Source organism: Pan paniscus, chromosome 2 (genome assembly GCF_029289425.2).
Source record: "Pan paniscus chromosome 2, NHGRI_mPanPan1-v2.0_pri, whole genome shotgun sequence".
Classification (NCBI taxonomy): Eukaryota; Metazoa; Chordata; class Mammalia; order Primates; family Hominidae; genus Pan; species Pan paniscus.
This window is the reverse complement of record NC_085926.1, coordinates 24,084,877-24,101,065: the sequence shown is the minus strand read 5'-3', so window position 1 is coordinate 24,101,065 and position 16,189 is coordinate 24,084,877. Positions and strand designations below refer to the sequence as shown.

The window sequence follows — 16,189 nt, the reverse complement described above, 5'->3', positions numbered from 1 at the left end:
GAAGACAGAGAAGGGAATACCTTACTTTCGCATATACCCTTCACTCCCCACATCCAGGCTTGCCATGAAAGGGAGGTGGGAGCCATTGCTGGGTGGGTTCCATCCCACCCTGTCATACCACCTCCTAAGTGTCAAAGTATGGATGATGGAGGAGGAAATGCAGTTAAATTATCCCTATCACATTTGCAGGCCTAGTTGTTAGCAACACTCTGTTTGAGACAGAGATTACAAATGAGAGGTCTGGTCCATTTACCTTGATAAGGTATCATTCTATACACAGTGTTCACATGGGGTAGAGCCTCAGGGACTAGTCCTAATATTTTTTCAAGAGCAAAGACAGGAATTTATTTTATGGAAATTTTTGGAGATGGGGCGCTGGCAGAAAACATCGTGTTCAGAAATTTCTGAAGAATGCAAAGTTGAGTGCTATTGCATGAGTCATCCTGCAGTTGGTTGTTTGTTATATTTTTAGCAATAAAGACATTCCGAGCTGAAGTCGTCCTACCCAGTTTTCAAAGTGCTACAGCATATGGTGGCGAGATTAGCCCTTGGGGTCTCTTCTCCCCACACTGTACGAGGGATTTACACCAGTCACTTTAATTAATCTAATCATAAAAATAAGAATCATGTCATTCAGAATGTGTGGCCTCCCTTTTGCCAGGCATCAGTATTAATGATTCTACTGGCATAAATTTTTTGCACATCAGTGAGAGATTCCAACTATTAGTTAAAAATTAAAAAGAAAAAGAAAGATAAAAAATTAAGAAAGAAAAAAGAAAATACAGTGAGGATTTTTCCTGATGAAAGAAATAATCATGGCTCACATTTTATGTGAGAAATAGAGTTCTTTCACTGAGAAAAAAAAAATCTGTGAAATGTTCTGGTTTGCCCATTAAAGAAGAAGGAATGGAGAATCTTTAAAAAGGAAGAGGGTTATGTTAGAGTGTTAGGCTGGAAATCCTGGGTTAATCCCCACCTCTGGCTGAGTATTTTCTTTATCTTTATCTCTTAAAGGCCTTTAGCCCTTGCCAACAATATGCCTGATAGGGTATGTGAATATGATTGACTTACAGCCAAATACTTAGATATGCCACTATGACAAACTTATTATTGAATATCTACTTCAGTGTTTTATTGAGAAGTTTAAGATACTAGTGTCTATGAGGTTTAAAAACTCAGTGTTAATCTAGACTGTATGGAAATAAATTTTGAGTGCCCTTTACTTGCTTGTGAGGGATTCTAAGAGCTCAGGCTTTCTAATCAGAAAAACTTCTGTTCGAGTCCCAGATCTGTCACTTACTAGCTGTGTGACCTTTGGAATTAAGCTGAGATTTTCCTTCTGTGAAATCATTGCCTACCTTGTAGAGTTGTTTTCAAGATTAAATTAGATAATGTTCATCAAATACAATAGTCCCTGGCACACCGGAAGCATTTGGGAAGGGGTTGACGGTATTATTACCATTCCTCCTTTCCCTTTAGTAACTGAACCAAAATGACTTAACAGGGCTCATTCATATTTTCCTCATTTGTAAGCGCTCCCATGACTTTGACAATCCAATCAAATCTAAATGGTCTGGAATTTAATATTCTCTTTAAATTAGAATATTTAAATGGTAGACTAGCTAGGCACCTTGGTTCTCCTTCTCTTGCTATGTCTGCTTTTTTTCTTTTCCTACCAGGTCACACCTTCATCAAGAAATGGCCCTAGGACAGTGATGTCGTAGAACTGGAGTCAGGAGTCCTGGGTCTTGCCTTCTTGGCTCTGCCATTAACTTGCTCTGTGACTTTAGGCAAGTCACGACCTCTCTGGATCAATTTCTTCTTCTTTCTGTGAAAAGAGAGAGTAGGACTAGATGACGTCTAAGTTCCCTTCCAGTTCTAAAATACTATGACTCTGCAATGTAAAACCTGAGCCTTTCCATTCCATTGATAGTTACCAAGTCTAGTGAAACGGTTTTGTTTTTGGAAATTGACCACAGAAATATAGGTTTCTTGTTACCTGCCCTTGTGATTTTCCTTTCACCCAAATGATAGAAGTCAGGACTGCATTTACTGAGCACTTATAATGCATTATCACATTGAATACTCTGTGAAGTGGGTATTATTGAGCCCATTTTGTATAGGAAGAAATGAAAGCTCAGAGAACCTAAGGAACTTGCCAGAGGTCACACAGCTAGAATGTAATAATATCAGAATTCAAACCCAAGTCTTTCTAGATTCCAAAGCCTGGACTCTTTAACCACCCTTGAGGGTGGACCAGGTAGAGAATAATGCACAGTGAGTACCTTGAGGCCCAGGTGAGGCCCAGCCACATTCCAATTAGCCCTTAAGGGAGCCATGAAGAGTTGGGGTCCTTTTTCCTCTTAAAAAAAGGGATCACGAGCCTCCCACTTACTGCTCCATAACGTTTCTTTTTTTAATTCCGTAACGTTTCTTTAACCTGAAGTTCTCTTTACTAAGAGCCGTTTTAGGGGAAGCGGGGAGGACAAAAACCCAGAGAGTGAATTCAGATGACTGGCTGGACAGATTTCTCTGTGATCTTGTGGGTAGTATGGATTTTACCTCTCTCTGCTTCACTCTGTTTTAGAACCACCTTCTGTGGAGTTGGAGTGCGCAGTGTCTAGGTTCTCTGGGGACTTTGTTTTGAAAAGCTGGCCGGTCATGGGGAGTTTGGCTCTAGAGACCATGTTGGACAAGACTAGTCAATGGCAGTTTGCTGGTGAGGAGAGAAAATGTCCCAGTGTGACCCACCCCGAAGGACCCAATAAGCCATCTGTGCATCAGTGGTCCCACCCCTGAGGCTCCAGGAAGTGCAGCTTGCTGTGTATCTTGGGAGCATCTGTGTGCCTTGTCTCATCTTTCTCCCCCTCCCAGTGGTGCTGGATGACAGCAAGAGGCTGGCCAAGAGGAAGCTGATAGAGGAGAACCGGGAGAAAAGACGGCGGGAGGAGCTGCAGAAGTCCATCGGGCACAAGCCAGAGCCCACAGACGAGGAATGGGAGCTCATCAAAACTGTCACCGAAGCCCATGTGGCAACCAACGCCCAAGGCAGCCACTGGAAGCAAAAACGGAAATTCCTGGTAAGGCTTCCTTGCACAGATCAGTTTCACTTATATGCCAGTGTTTTCTACCTCAATTTATTCGGTCCTCATCACCTTGGGATACTGGTGTTATTGCCTCATTTTACTGATAGGGAAACTGTAGCTCTGAGAGGCTGAGTAACTTGCAAAGCTAGGATTTGAGTCTAGGTCTGTGTGAGAATAAAGGCCACTCCTACCATCTACTTTGTGATTTGCTGAATTCTAAAACAGTTTCTTAGGCCACATTATATCAGTTTGCTTTTACTGTTAGAAAGACCACTCCCGGACCAACTAATTAGTAAAATGTTTTGTCTGCCATCTTTTAGTTTTTATACCCATTTCTTTCCTTAGATGCCCAGTATATACATATTTAGTCCCTAAACTCAATCCCAAATATTCCCTTTATAATAGCCTCTAGGCCTCAAGTATATTTTTATGTCAACAGAAGTCAAAATTTTTTAGCTTAAATTAAATGAGCTTGACTCAAGAAGGGCAATGGGAATGAGGGAGTAGAGATAGGGTTGGTGGGCACGAGTGTGTAGAGAAAAAAGACCTTCCAGACCCTTGCAATATTGATGTTTAATACTCTTATAAAAATTACCAGTTGTGAAAATTCTTCCCATTTTTTATTCAGACTTCATAGTGTTTTGAGGTAAGCTGGAATTACTATCCCCATTTTACAGACATGCAAACCAAGCCCAAGGCCTTAAGCCACTTGCCCAGGATCACACTGCTAAAAGCCAGGCACCAAAGCCAACTCGGTCTTCTGGTTCCAAGTCCAGGCTCTCCACCCACCTCATTAGAAACACTACCTGCCCTACTAGTGCTGGACCATCTCAGAGACTGACTCTGCTCTTAGTTTATGATATAAAACCCTTTTCAAGTACCTACCTGACAACAGATATTTTGTGGTTTCATTTGTATCCCTAGGACACATTAGAGTACTTCCCCATCTGAACAAGAAGATATAGTGGTATAATTATCCTTGTACCTCAACATTAACATTACAATGACATAGTGGATCTTTTTCTTAAAACAACATAACAACAACCTTAAAGGAAATTTTGGAAAGAAAAGGCTTATACATAATTCACCTGTACTGACACAATTACTTTCATTGTAATGAAACAATAGTGCCAGCACTTTGTTGATGGCTTTCACTAACAGCAATGTTAGCAAATACCTAGATGGCCTTTACCATATGCCAGGTACTATTCTAAGTGCTTTTCATTCATTAACTTCCTATACCAATCCTGTAGGTAGATGTGGTTAATATCTCCATTTTACAGAAGAGAGAAGTAAGACAGAGAAGTTGAGGAAACTTGCCTGAGCTCCCACAACTAGTGAACAGTGGTGATGGATGCAGCCAGCTCCGGGATTTATGTCTCTACCCACTACCCTATACAATCTTGACACCTGCACAAACCGAAAAAGCCTCTGAAAGATCCCAGCTCTTTGGAGGAGCAGCCTCTCAGTGCCTTGATCTTGCATCTTCATCCCACCCTGGTATATCTGCCAGAAAATTCAAAAGCACTAATTCTGGACTGATAGGCAAATTCTAACACAGTACACTAGGGGCATAGCAAGACAGAGTCCTACCTAATTGCAAACTTAAATCCATCCTTTCCCTAAATGTGTCACCCATAAATTGACATTGTAGAAACCACTTCCAGGCCTGGCACTGTCTCCTGATTTCAAGTCGTGACCAAGCTGAATTCCAAGTAAGGTAGAAGATTTGAAGTTCATCCTGGACTTCTCCCGGGAATTTTATACTTTTATTGTCTTTACTCCCCATAGAGAAGGGATACTAGTCCAACTAAACTTGTTTAAGTAGTCATAAGGTGCTTCTTTCCAGACTTTAAAGATTTGTTCTTTTATTTAAGAAACATTTATTGAGTGGATACTATGTGCCAGAAAGTAAATAAGTCAGGCACATTCCTCTAGTGGGAGGCAGACAATAAGAGATAAACAAACAAAATAAATGCAGGTAGTGGTAAGTGCAATGAAGGCAATAAACAGTGTGATGGGATGAAGAGTTTGTGAACTGGAAGTGGGGAGAGACTTCATTTCTGTGAACATGGTGGTCAGAAGAAGCATCTCTGAGGAGATGACGTTGTGCTATGTCTGGAAGCAGAGAAACCACCTCTATAAAGCAAAATATAATCAAATATCTTCATGCTGTGTGGTCACAATATCTAGTCATTAGAACCAGTCTTGAGGTCTGCACTGTTCACTTAAAGGCTCCTAACAGTTCACCAGCCTGACCATCTATGGAGAGAATCTATGGCACAGAATGATTTGCCATTAGGCTTCTGTTAGAACCATGAGATTACCCATGCACAAGAGAGTTTTATTCTCCTTGTAGGGCTGACATGAAATGTATCTTTTGTAGATCTTTAATCTACTCAAGAAATTGTCCATCTTGATTCAAATGTAAATAACTGCTTCTCCAAGCCATTTTTCCCTAGAGGGTTATTGGGAAGATCAGAACTCTTCCACTGTCCTGTCTGTCTCTACAATGAACTTCATTTCTGTCAGCCAATCCCCTTCTGTGCCTGGAATAACCCCTGCATCTCTTCACAGGAGAACAATGTTCCCTTCAGCCTCCATACTTGAGTATCTATGCTATGTGTGATGGAAACTTGTGGCGGCTTTTCTCCAAGATGGCTGCCATCAAATTATTTCTCGTCTCTGTATACACAGCCCGTTCTCTCTCCGGGAGAGGTAGAGTCTGTTCCCCTCTCCCCTTGAATCTAGGCTGGTATCTGATGCCTTTAAACAGTGCATTTTGGCAGAAGTGATACTTAAGTTACTTCTAAGGTTGGGTCATAAGAAGCCTTGCAGCTTCCACTTGGGTACCTTGGGGGAGGGAAGCCACCTGGTCTCTCATAGCAGTTGACTATATATTAAAAAATAAGAATAATAAAAAATAATAATAAAGATCCAACTACTCTGAGACCACCAGGCAGTGAGGAATCCCAAGCTAGCCATGTAAAAAGGCCACACAGAAGGAGAGATTCCCAAGCAGCCCAGGGACCAGAAATATGAGTAAAAAAGCCTTTACATGACACCAGCCTCTACTGCCATTTGATGGCAGCTGTATGAGGGCCCCCTAGCTGTGCCAATCAATCCCCAGAACTCAGAAAGAAAATTAAAAATTGTTGTTTTAAACCACAAAGTTTGGGGTTAGTTTGTCATACAGCAATAAATAACCAGAACAGAACTCAATAAATATTTGTTGAACTGAACATACAGTTCCACTCACCCATCCTTGGAGATAGTACAGTTAAGCCCTGTGTCTTAGCCAGTTTACATATTTACATATACTCCTTGCAGAAAAGTGACTCCAACTGAGTATTTATGCTCAGGATGAAAATTTCACTCTTTTGAGTAGTGAATTAGTCCTGCAAGGACATTAAGAATCTTTACTTAAAGACAGCTTTGCTAAGTGGTATTCATGTACTGAAAGGTATCGTGTACCAAACAGGCTTTTGCACATTAGAATTTGCCTCTCCTGTGTGCTAACACCCCTTTTCCTGTGCTTGCAACACTGCCACGTGTTATTTATTTTTTATGTGTTGATGTTCCATTTTGTTCCAAAAAAGAATTTGAGGAGGCCTATCGTGTTAACAATAGTATAAAAATATGTCATATGGGATTACATGTTGTCATCAAAGCTGAAAATATTCATTTATCTGGAATGGGTAAGTGCATTATTCCCTAAAAGGAGCTACTGACATAGTTTTCAGTCTAAGACCAGGACCCATTTTCAGTTTAAGACCAGCACTCAAGTCAGAAATAGAGACAGGGCTGGGCACAGTGGCTCATGCCTGCAGTTTCAGCACTTTGGGAGGCCAAGGTGGGTGGATTGCTTGAGCCCAGAAGTGTGAGACCAGCCTGGAAAACATAGCGAGACTCCATCTCCACAAAAAATAAACAAATTTAGCCAGGCTTGGTGATACTCACCTGTGGTTACCCACTACTCAGGAGGCTGAGGTAGATGGATCACTTAAGCCCAGGAGGTCAAGGCTACAGTGAGCTGTGATTATGCCACTCCACTCCAGACCGGACAACAGAGTAAAACCATGTCTCAAAAAAAAAAAAAGAAAAGAAAAGAAAAAGAAAGAAAGAAAGAAAAAGAAACAGAGACAGTGATTTGATCTGGATTTTAAATCTATATTTGGGTCTGAGAAAATTAGAGTCTTTGGCAAATGAGGAACTTTTGCAAAAGCCATTAAGATTTTCATAATAAATCTAAAGCCACTCTTTAAAGCTTCTCCCAAAAGCATTTAAATCATATAATTTTCTAGTTTTCTCCAATCTACTCAAATCTCTGAGGCTACAGAAATGCCTAATTTCACCACCAACAATTCATGTGTGATGACAGTAAGGATGAAAAGCAGAAGCAGGCTGAGAAGAGAACAAGCAGCATCTGATGCCAAACAAGGGAAAGCAGGTCACTCCACCAAGGGTAGCTCGCTTCTAGACCTCCAGTAGCAGCCCCTGACAGCAACAATCTTGTCTATTGACATCATTTATTATTGTCTGCTGACATTGTGTCATTATTCTGCTCCCTTAATTTTCATGCAAAGTTGTAGCTTTGGGTGAATGTCTACCCAAGTATAAAATGTGACCTTTAGGATCAGAGGAGACCTTTCCTACTTTTTCCCTGGCAGAGATACTGTCTGATTTCACACACTCAATTGGGGTAGCTTCAGACAAGGGGCATAAGCAGAAGGGTCAGATAGGGTGAGTGATGAGGCCATATTTGGTCTGTGTGCATAGCTCATAGGACAAGTGCAATCACATCAGGAAGGCATCTATCACCCCAAGTTATTAGAATAACATCAGAAGAAGGCAGGATAATCTAGTAGTTACATGAATGGAGATTGGAACCAGACAGCCCAGGTTCCATGCTTGCTTTTGTTGCTTTTTTAAGTGTGACTTTGGGCAAGTTATTTCAGGCTCAGTTGCCTTATGCCCTTGCTGAATGGCATAAAGCAATAGATACAAGTGGGTTAACACTGCCTGGCATATTGTTGGCAACCACGTAAGTGGTTACTACATGCACTATCCTTACCACCCCCACACCCCACACTGCCACCATCTTATTCCTGCTCATCCCAGGAAAAGGATGAGGCTGTAGTCATATCCCATGGCCCAAGGACCTTGAATTATTATCTGCCCAGGTCTTCCTGTCTAGCCTGGCAAAGGTACAAGAAGACATCCTATGAACAAGTGCAGAAGAGAGAGTCCCATCTGGCCCCACTCCATTCTGCATGTGTCAGAGAGTTACCTTTTCAAGCCAAGAAGTCCTTGGCTCTGAGCCAAGGACTCAGCAAAGAGGTCAGCTGGCAGCATTTCCTACTCACCTTGAACAATACTAATGAAATAGTCAAAGCAGAAAGCCAGTTGGCCACGATTTGCATAAGACCAACCTCACCCGTGCTGAGCAAGGGCTGAGGTCACCCCTGAACACACACCTAAATCTCTCCTTTTGCACCCTCCACCCCCACTACCCCAAGAAGTCATTCTGGATTCCTTACCCCACAGCCAGTCCATTTTTGGCCCTTGTTTTCAGCTGCCAATATACAACTGTAATTCTCTAGGCCTCTCCATCTCTACTGCCATCCCCATAGTGCACTTCGGCCTTCCCAAACCACAGCTGTTTCCTGCCTGTTTTTTCCTTTGACTCCCCACATATCTTCTCCATGCAGTAACCATCGTGTCATGTCTATGCCCTGTTTACAGCCCTTCAGTAGATGCCCCATTGCATTTAGAATAAGCCCATCTCCTTTCTATGGTCTACAATGCCTAGCATCACGGATCCCCCTGCCTACCTCTGCTTCCTCATTTCATGCCATCACTGGGCTCTAACCACACGGGCCTCCTTTCTGGCTTTGGGATTTGCACTGGCTTTCCTCTCTGCCTTGAGTGTTCTTCCTCTGGCCCTAAGGAAAGCTACTTCCTTGACATTCCTCAAGTCAAAGTCCACACATTGCTTCTCAAAGGGGCCTTGGCTGACCTTCCTTTCTCCTGCCTCCTCATGTATTATCATGTCACCTCCAGACTTATCACAAATTCTTCCACGAATACATGTTTCTTATTTATTGTCTATCTCCCCTCACTACAATGCAAGGTCCTTGAGGATACACTGTTCATTGCTGTAACCTCAGCATCTAAAACTAGGCCTGGCCCACAGTACCTGCTCAATAAATATTGGTATAAGTATACATTCATTCACTCACTCAACCAATAAGCATTCTGTCCTCCACAACTTGGCCCAACGCCTTGTACACAGTAGGCAAAGACAAGTAAGACTTATTGTCTACCCCCTTAAGTTCATATCTTTGGTGTGTACTTACATAACTATAATAAAAAGTGACAGTAATAAATGCCTAAATACCATATGACTCATAGCCATGGGCCACCATGTGTGTTCGAATGAGGTAAATGTCATTTCAAACTGAGGTCACCTGGGAAAACATCTAGGAGAAGATAGAACTTGAGTTGGGTCTTGAAGAGAAAATAGGATTTGGAAAAGACAGAGATGAGAGACAGAAATGGGGGCTTTGGAGAAAGCAAAAGTCTGGAGAGAAGGCAGCAGTGAAATGGGAAAATGTAAGGCAAGTTGTAGGGGAGACATAGAGCAGACAGCTGGGCTAGCTCAGGAGGTCCATTTAGGGCAAAGAGAGGATATCAGAATGAGAGTTGAAAATACCACCATGAGCTAGCTCAGGCAGTTGGATCCACAGAGGCAAAAAGCAGGCTTTCCCCACAGGTCTATAGTGGTGAATCTACAAGCAAGCTAGAGACTTATCATCAGTATTGGAGCTTGATCTTGGGCACATAAATACATATGTGTATATGAGCAAATGTATTTCATATAGTAGTTTACGAGGCTATTAGCTATAATAAGATATCTAATGGGTTCGACTAATGGGAAATATTTATACTCTATTTTTAACATCTTCCAAATATTTTAGAAAATTATGTATTTTTGTTATAGGTGAAAAATCTTCAGGGAAGTAACAAACAGGGTTTCACTCACTGCTCAACCTTGATTAACCTGATGACAACTTGGGTCAATTCATGGATATAGACAAACAGATAGATAGATTCTTTTTTGTTGTTCTGGTATCTAAGATCCATTATGGAAAAAAATCTTAATGATAAAATCAAAGGGTTTTACTTTGTTCATAGTTTTACTTCTAGCAATTTTATAGTCCATTAAACAGCCAGAGGCTTAAAAGTGAATTTTTTATTCTACCTTGATATATATTTCCATCAGAAAACTTGTGAGCTTGTTACATTTGGGGGTTTAGTTTTACTTAAAATTGCATATTTCCTTGCATACTTTCTCTCCTTTTTTCAAATCTTTACACATGTCACAAGTGGAATTCAAATAATCTACACACCCACAAATTGAATGAAAAAATTAACATCAGTATTAACCCACCAACATTTCAAAGGACACTCAGTGCCATTTAAATATATCCGATTAGCTCTATCAGTATTCATTGAGAGATGTTTAGATTCAGCCAGGCCAAAACAATGTTATTACACTTCTTAATTTTATTTTTATTTTAAAAAGTTCATCCTACATATATATAATTATATAGATATGTAATTAATATATATTTATGTATAATTTATATATATATATATATATATATATATATATATAACTCTCTGCCTTTTTGAATGTGTGCCCACATTCCTTTTATCAGTTGATCTTCATAAAAGACTTGTCAAGTAGACAAGGGCAGTGAGATGAGCCTCAGTTTCAGGAATGGGAAGAAATTATAAAGAAGAGCAGGGATATCTGAAGGCTGCAGGGAGCAGCATTACCCAAAGGAGGAACAGAGGTACCTTTTTCTTTAGCACAATCTAGGTGAGAAAGAGGGAAGTAGGAGGAGGCTGTACATGTGATTATTTCATCAATTCTGCCTGCTCCCAGAGAGCCAGCTGAACAGTGGCCTTCCTTGGGCTTGCTATGCCAACAGTTGCCCCAAAACACTGTCAATCATTGTGAAACACGACAGAAATCAGGTTTCATCCACTCACTGCCAGCAACACACACACAAAAATAAAATAAAGTAAAAAATAAACAGAAGACAATGCTGGATGGTCAAAAAAAGTTAAATGCTGCCAGCATTTGTTATGTATTAATAATATGTTTTTAAAACCTTCCCCTGAGGCTGTAAGCATGACTCCTGGGCTGCTCCTGTTGACCCTGGTGCTCTGGCACCAAGAAGAGTAAAAGAATCATCTTTTGCTTTTTCTTCTGCTAAAAATGTGATGTGAGCAGTAACAGGAGATATGCGGGAGGAGACAAGGGAACTGGATTACTCTAAGCTGGACTTGGTTACTGCTAACTCAGTGGTTCTCAAAGAGTGGGCCCAGAGCAGCTTCATCAGCACACCCTGGGAACTTGTTAGAAATGCAGATTCCCAGGCTCCATCCCTGACCTGCTGAATCAGATACACTGGGGATGGGGCCCAGAAATCAAGTGATACTGACGCACAGTGAAGTTTGGGGGCCACTATGTTAGGCTAGTCTCACCACTGGCAGTGTCCTTACTGCTCTGCAAGTGAGGAATTCTATTTTGCTCATCTCACTCACAGTGTCAGTTCCTCATTCCCATCCCCCTTTCCTACCCCCATCTCCAAGCCCCTGGGTGCGGAAAAGAGAACTGGTCTTGTTCTTGTCCATTCACTGTGGCTCTAGGCAGAGGTGGCCACCATTGGGTAGGGCTTGAGTCTGTGATCTCCTTGGTCACATTCACATCTTCCTGGGAGACAGCTGGAGAGGCTGGCTAGGAGGGTGTTCAGAGGAGTAGAGATTCTGTTCATTAGTGTCAAAAGGTCCACAGGGAGTAAAAGCCTTGAAGTAGGGGTGAGGAGGTGTGGAACTCCGGGGAGACTGCTGTGTGGAGTCAGGGCCACCCAGATCGCAGGCCTGGCCTCAGCAGCTTGCTCTTAACCTTTCTGATCCCTAGTTTGCTCACCTGCAAATCAGGATTTGAATGAGGACTACTTGAGACAGGGTAGTGTGCAAAGTAGCTGGCTCACTTGTAGGCCACAAATAAATGGTGGTTATGATCATCACGAAGACAAGGAGGAGAAGTGGAGCAGACTCTTCCTGAAGGAAGCACTGGGTGACAGCAGGAGACACATGGACACAGATCACATCAGGGAGGTCACTGAATGAGAAACTCAGGAGTCAGATGGCTACTGTGGACATTGGGAAGCACATAAGTCACCTGGAGGTCTTGCTAAAATGCTGATTCTGTACCACCTGGTCTGGAGAGGGGCCTGAGAAGAAGTCCCCTGGTGACACCCAGGCTGCTGCACTACGCTTTGAGCAGCAAGGCCATGGATTGTTCTTGAGCAAGTAAACAGCAGAGAACTGCCCTAGGGACATTAAATACTAGTAAATTCACCAATCTGCCCTAAAGTTTGCCAAGTTTCCTGTAGACAGCCTAGCAATCTTCCCCCTCAACCCTCAGCTGAGACCACCTCAAACTGGAGTCTGTAGGGCAGAGGGGAGCTTCAAGCCCCAGCTGGGTCAGAAGCAAGAATCCACAGGGTGCTGTTTGCTAGGGCCCACCCATCGCTCTGCTCTATCACTGCCCACAGTGTGCCCACCTCCCACACACAGACACACACCAGCATGTGCAGTGCTCTGAAAATGCCATCCCAGAGCCCCTGGAATTTATGTCACCTTACCTAAGTATACACCCTTTGTGCATTCAGAAGCAGGACCCAATTCCTGTCCTTTCTCTGATCTCTCTCTCTCCCTCTCTCTCTTTCTGCAGCAACAGTCCTGTAAACATTGTCACTGAGGGCCTATTAAAGCAATGGCCAAAACATATATCTTTACTCAAAGATGTGTAAACTGTACAGTTTGTTAATAAATGATGTGAAAACTGGAAACTGTACAGGATGTCAGTTCAGAAGAGATTTTCTGCCACATAAGAACTATGATAAATAAAGCTCCCTTCAACTTCTTCATTTAAATCTTTCTTTTTTCTCCTCCTTAGCCAGAAGACATTGGACAAGCACCAATAGTCAATGCCCCAGAAGGTGGAAAGGTTGACTTGGAAGCCTTCAGCCATTTTACAAAAATCATCACACCAGCAATTACCAGAGTGGTGGATTTTGCCAAAAAGTTGCCTATGTTTTGTGAGGTGAGGATGTTGTTTTTCCTTCTGCATTATTCTTAATTATAGTTTCATCAGTTTCCAGGAATACTGGGTATTATTTACAATTTAATGTTAATTAGTAGGGACTTAATCATATGAAAGCAACGTCAGTACAAAACGAAAATGCATTCTATTTCATTTGGATTTCCCACTTTATGTATTTAGTCATCATTCATTAGCTTGTCCGTGTAAGGCCCATCAAGATCCTATTCATCCCCCTGATTCCAGGCATTGAGAAATAATGATAGCAATAGATTCCATTTATTCTGCACCTATGCTGTCCTAGTTACCACACTCAGGTGCTCGGGTTTGCCCACATTCAATCTAATCCTTCTAACCGATTTGCAGGGTTGCTTGTATTAACCCCATTTTCAGACGGGGACAATCAAGATCAAAGAGATTAAGTTATCCAAATGTGACATCATGGTTGGAGCCTAGGTCTGTATTCTTCTCAGTGCATATCCCAGTGAGATGACTGTGTGGTCGTTTCTTAATCCTCAAGAATAAGTTAAATGCCCCTCATAGAACCAGGCTGTTAATATCCCCACAAATCTTTCGTCTTTTCTTATAAGCTCACTCTTGCTTCTCCCATCTTCAGGGCACCCTGTAGAGCTGTCCCACCAGAGTTCTTCGACTTTCCCTTTGGGACACTTGAACTTTATCAGGCCTGCCCTGTGGTGGCTGATGCCACAGTCTCTACAGTCAGCTACATGGGCAAGAATCCTAAACAAGTTACCCAATGTCTTCAAACTTCACTTATCTCATCTTTAAAATGGGGATTACAATAATGTCTACCTCTTAGAGCTGTTGAAAGGTTTTTTAAGTGGGATAATATATTTGTAAAGTGATTAGACAGTGCCTGGGTTATAATAAGTATTCCATAGTTTAACTGCTAATACTGCTTTTATTTTATCTGTTACATTTCCATCCTGCCTCTAACCTTCTTCTTTTTTAATCAAATGGGGTTATGTTTTCTGGAAAACTTTAAAAAAATTTCATAAGATGCTTGTCTCTTGCTCTGTATACCTTCAAGAGGACCCAGAAAGACACCAAATAGAGAGGGTCACGGACAGCTGTGAGCCTCTTAGGTAAGCAGGCTGAGTGATAAGTGATCCTGGTCTCACCTAAAAAGAAGCTAAGTTTCCTCACCTGGAATGACTCCTGCTGCCTTGGCTTCCAGCTCTCTTCTGTCTTTGAGTTTGCAATAATGGGAGCCTAGCTAGAATCAGAGGGACACAGAGACCTCAGACATTATGGGGACACTTCTCATTGCCAATTTCTGAGCCTCCACAGAAGCCATACCCAGAAGGACAGGAAAGTGGGCTTCGGGAAACAGATATCTTGCCCCTAGACCTACCTGAGAGAGCACGTTTGCCTCCCTCTTAGCCCCAGCTTCACTGTGGTGGGGGCCAGGTGTCTTAGTTCAGGCCACTACAACAGAATACCATAGACTGAGTGGCTTAAAAACAATAGAAATTTATGTCTTACAGTTCTGGAGGCTGGGATGTTCACGATCAAGTTACCAGCAGATTCACTGTCTGGTGAGGGCCTGCTTCCTGATTCATAGACAGCTGTCTTCTCATTGTGTCCCCTCATGATGGACAGGACAAGGGAGATCTTTGGGATCTCTTTTACAAGGGCACAAATCCCATTCATTAGGGCCCCACTCTCATGACCTCATCACCTCCCAAAGGCCCCGCCTTCAATACCATCACACTGGGGATTAGGTTGCAACATATGGATTTTGAAGGGATACAGACATTCAGTCTATAGCACCGGGGTACCTGATATGCTAGTACCCACAGCCTTGCAGTAGCAATGACTCATACCCCACCCCTAAAGAAGTCAGTAGGTACTGAGGAAGGGACTTTGACTTATATCTCTGTGTTGGCCATGGAGCTTCCCATGCCTTTGACGCCTTTTTTAAAAGTAGACATCTATTAACATTTTAGAGGATATTACAAAAATTATACGTATTCATTGAAGGTTTATTTATACAACATAATAAAGGTAATGATTTATGGTAACACTACCATAAGATTTTGGCACCTATTTTAGTCTTTTTTCAAATATTTGTGTGTGTGCACACACACATATACACATACATACATATATATGAAGTATAAAACATATTTAATATAATGCATACCACAATGTACTGTGTATGAAATTATTTTTAACTTTTTATTAAAGAATGTGTATATGTCATAAGAGTGCAGCTCAATAAATTTTTACAAACTGAACCCACCCACATGATCGGCACCAAAAGAAACAGATCGTTACCAGCACCTGTCACTGTACCAACTTTTTACCTTCAATGGGAGGACATAGTGTTTACATATTTTTTCACAAAATGATTTCCAGTGACCACATAGTATTCCAAAGAATACATCTACCATAAATTCTGTTATCTGTTTTTACTGGATCTATAGTTCATTTCCAATTTTTCACTAACAAAAATATGCTCCTGTGAATGTTCTGGCAACTATATCCTGCCCGCATCACTGACCATGTCTGAACGGTAAAGCCTGGACATGGAATTTAAGGACCGAGATATACAGGCTTTTGATATGTGTTGCCACATTGCCCTCGAGAAAGTATGTGCACTCTCACATCTGCACCGAAGGGCTCGTTTCCCCTCACTCTTGCCAGTTCTGGCTGTCATTGTTCTCTTTTGTCTGAGGGGATGGTTTTGTTTTCCTGGACCTCTCTTGGTCCTCTCTCTGGCTGTGTCCCTTTGCCCCCAGTTCTTGGGTCTGAGGAGGAACTCTACTGAGTCTATCACCCCTACAACTCTAGCCAGCCTGCCAGTCATATGGTACCCTTTGAATGCCACCCCGCACCCCCCCAGCCCCTGAGATGGTTTTTTTCCAATGTAAAACTCATGTAAACCACTGAAGAG

The 16,189-nt window shown here is 42.0% G+C and overlaps 1 protein-coding gene across 26 annotated transcripts in view; it reads left to right on the top strand.

Annotated features, from left to right (window-relative positions):
• The window catches only part of THRB (thyroid hormone receptor beta), a 377,155-nt gene that overhangs the window by 348,787 nt on the left and 12,179 nt on the right, over nt 1–16,189 (top strand). For all 26 annotated transcript variants that reach the window (XM_034955977.4, XM_063602735.1, XM_055109566.3 and 23 more), the window contains 2 exons: nt 2,875–3,080; nt 13,126–13,272. In XM_034955977.4, the coding sequence (XP_034811868.1) occupies nt 2,875–3,080; nt 13,126–13,272 (353 nt within the window). The remainder of the gene's footprint in view (nt 1–2,874; nt 3,081–13,125; nt 13,273–16,189) is intronic.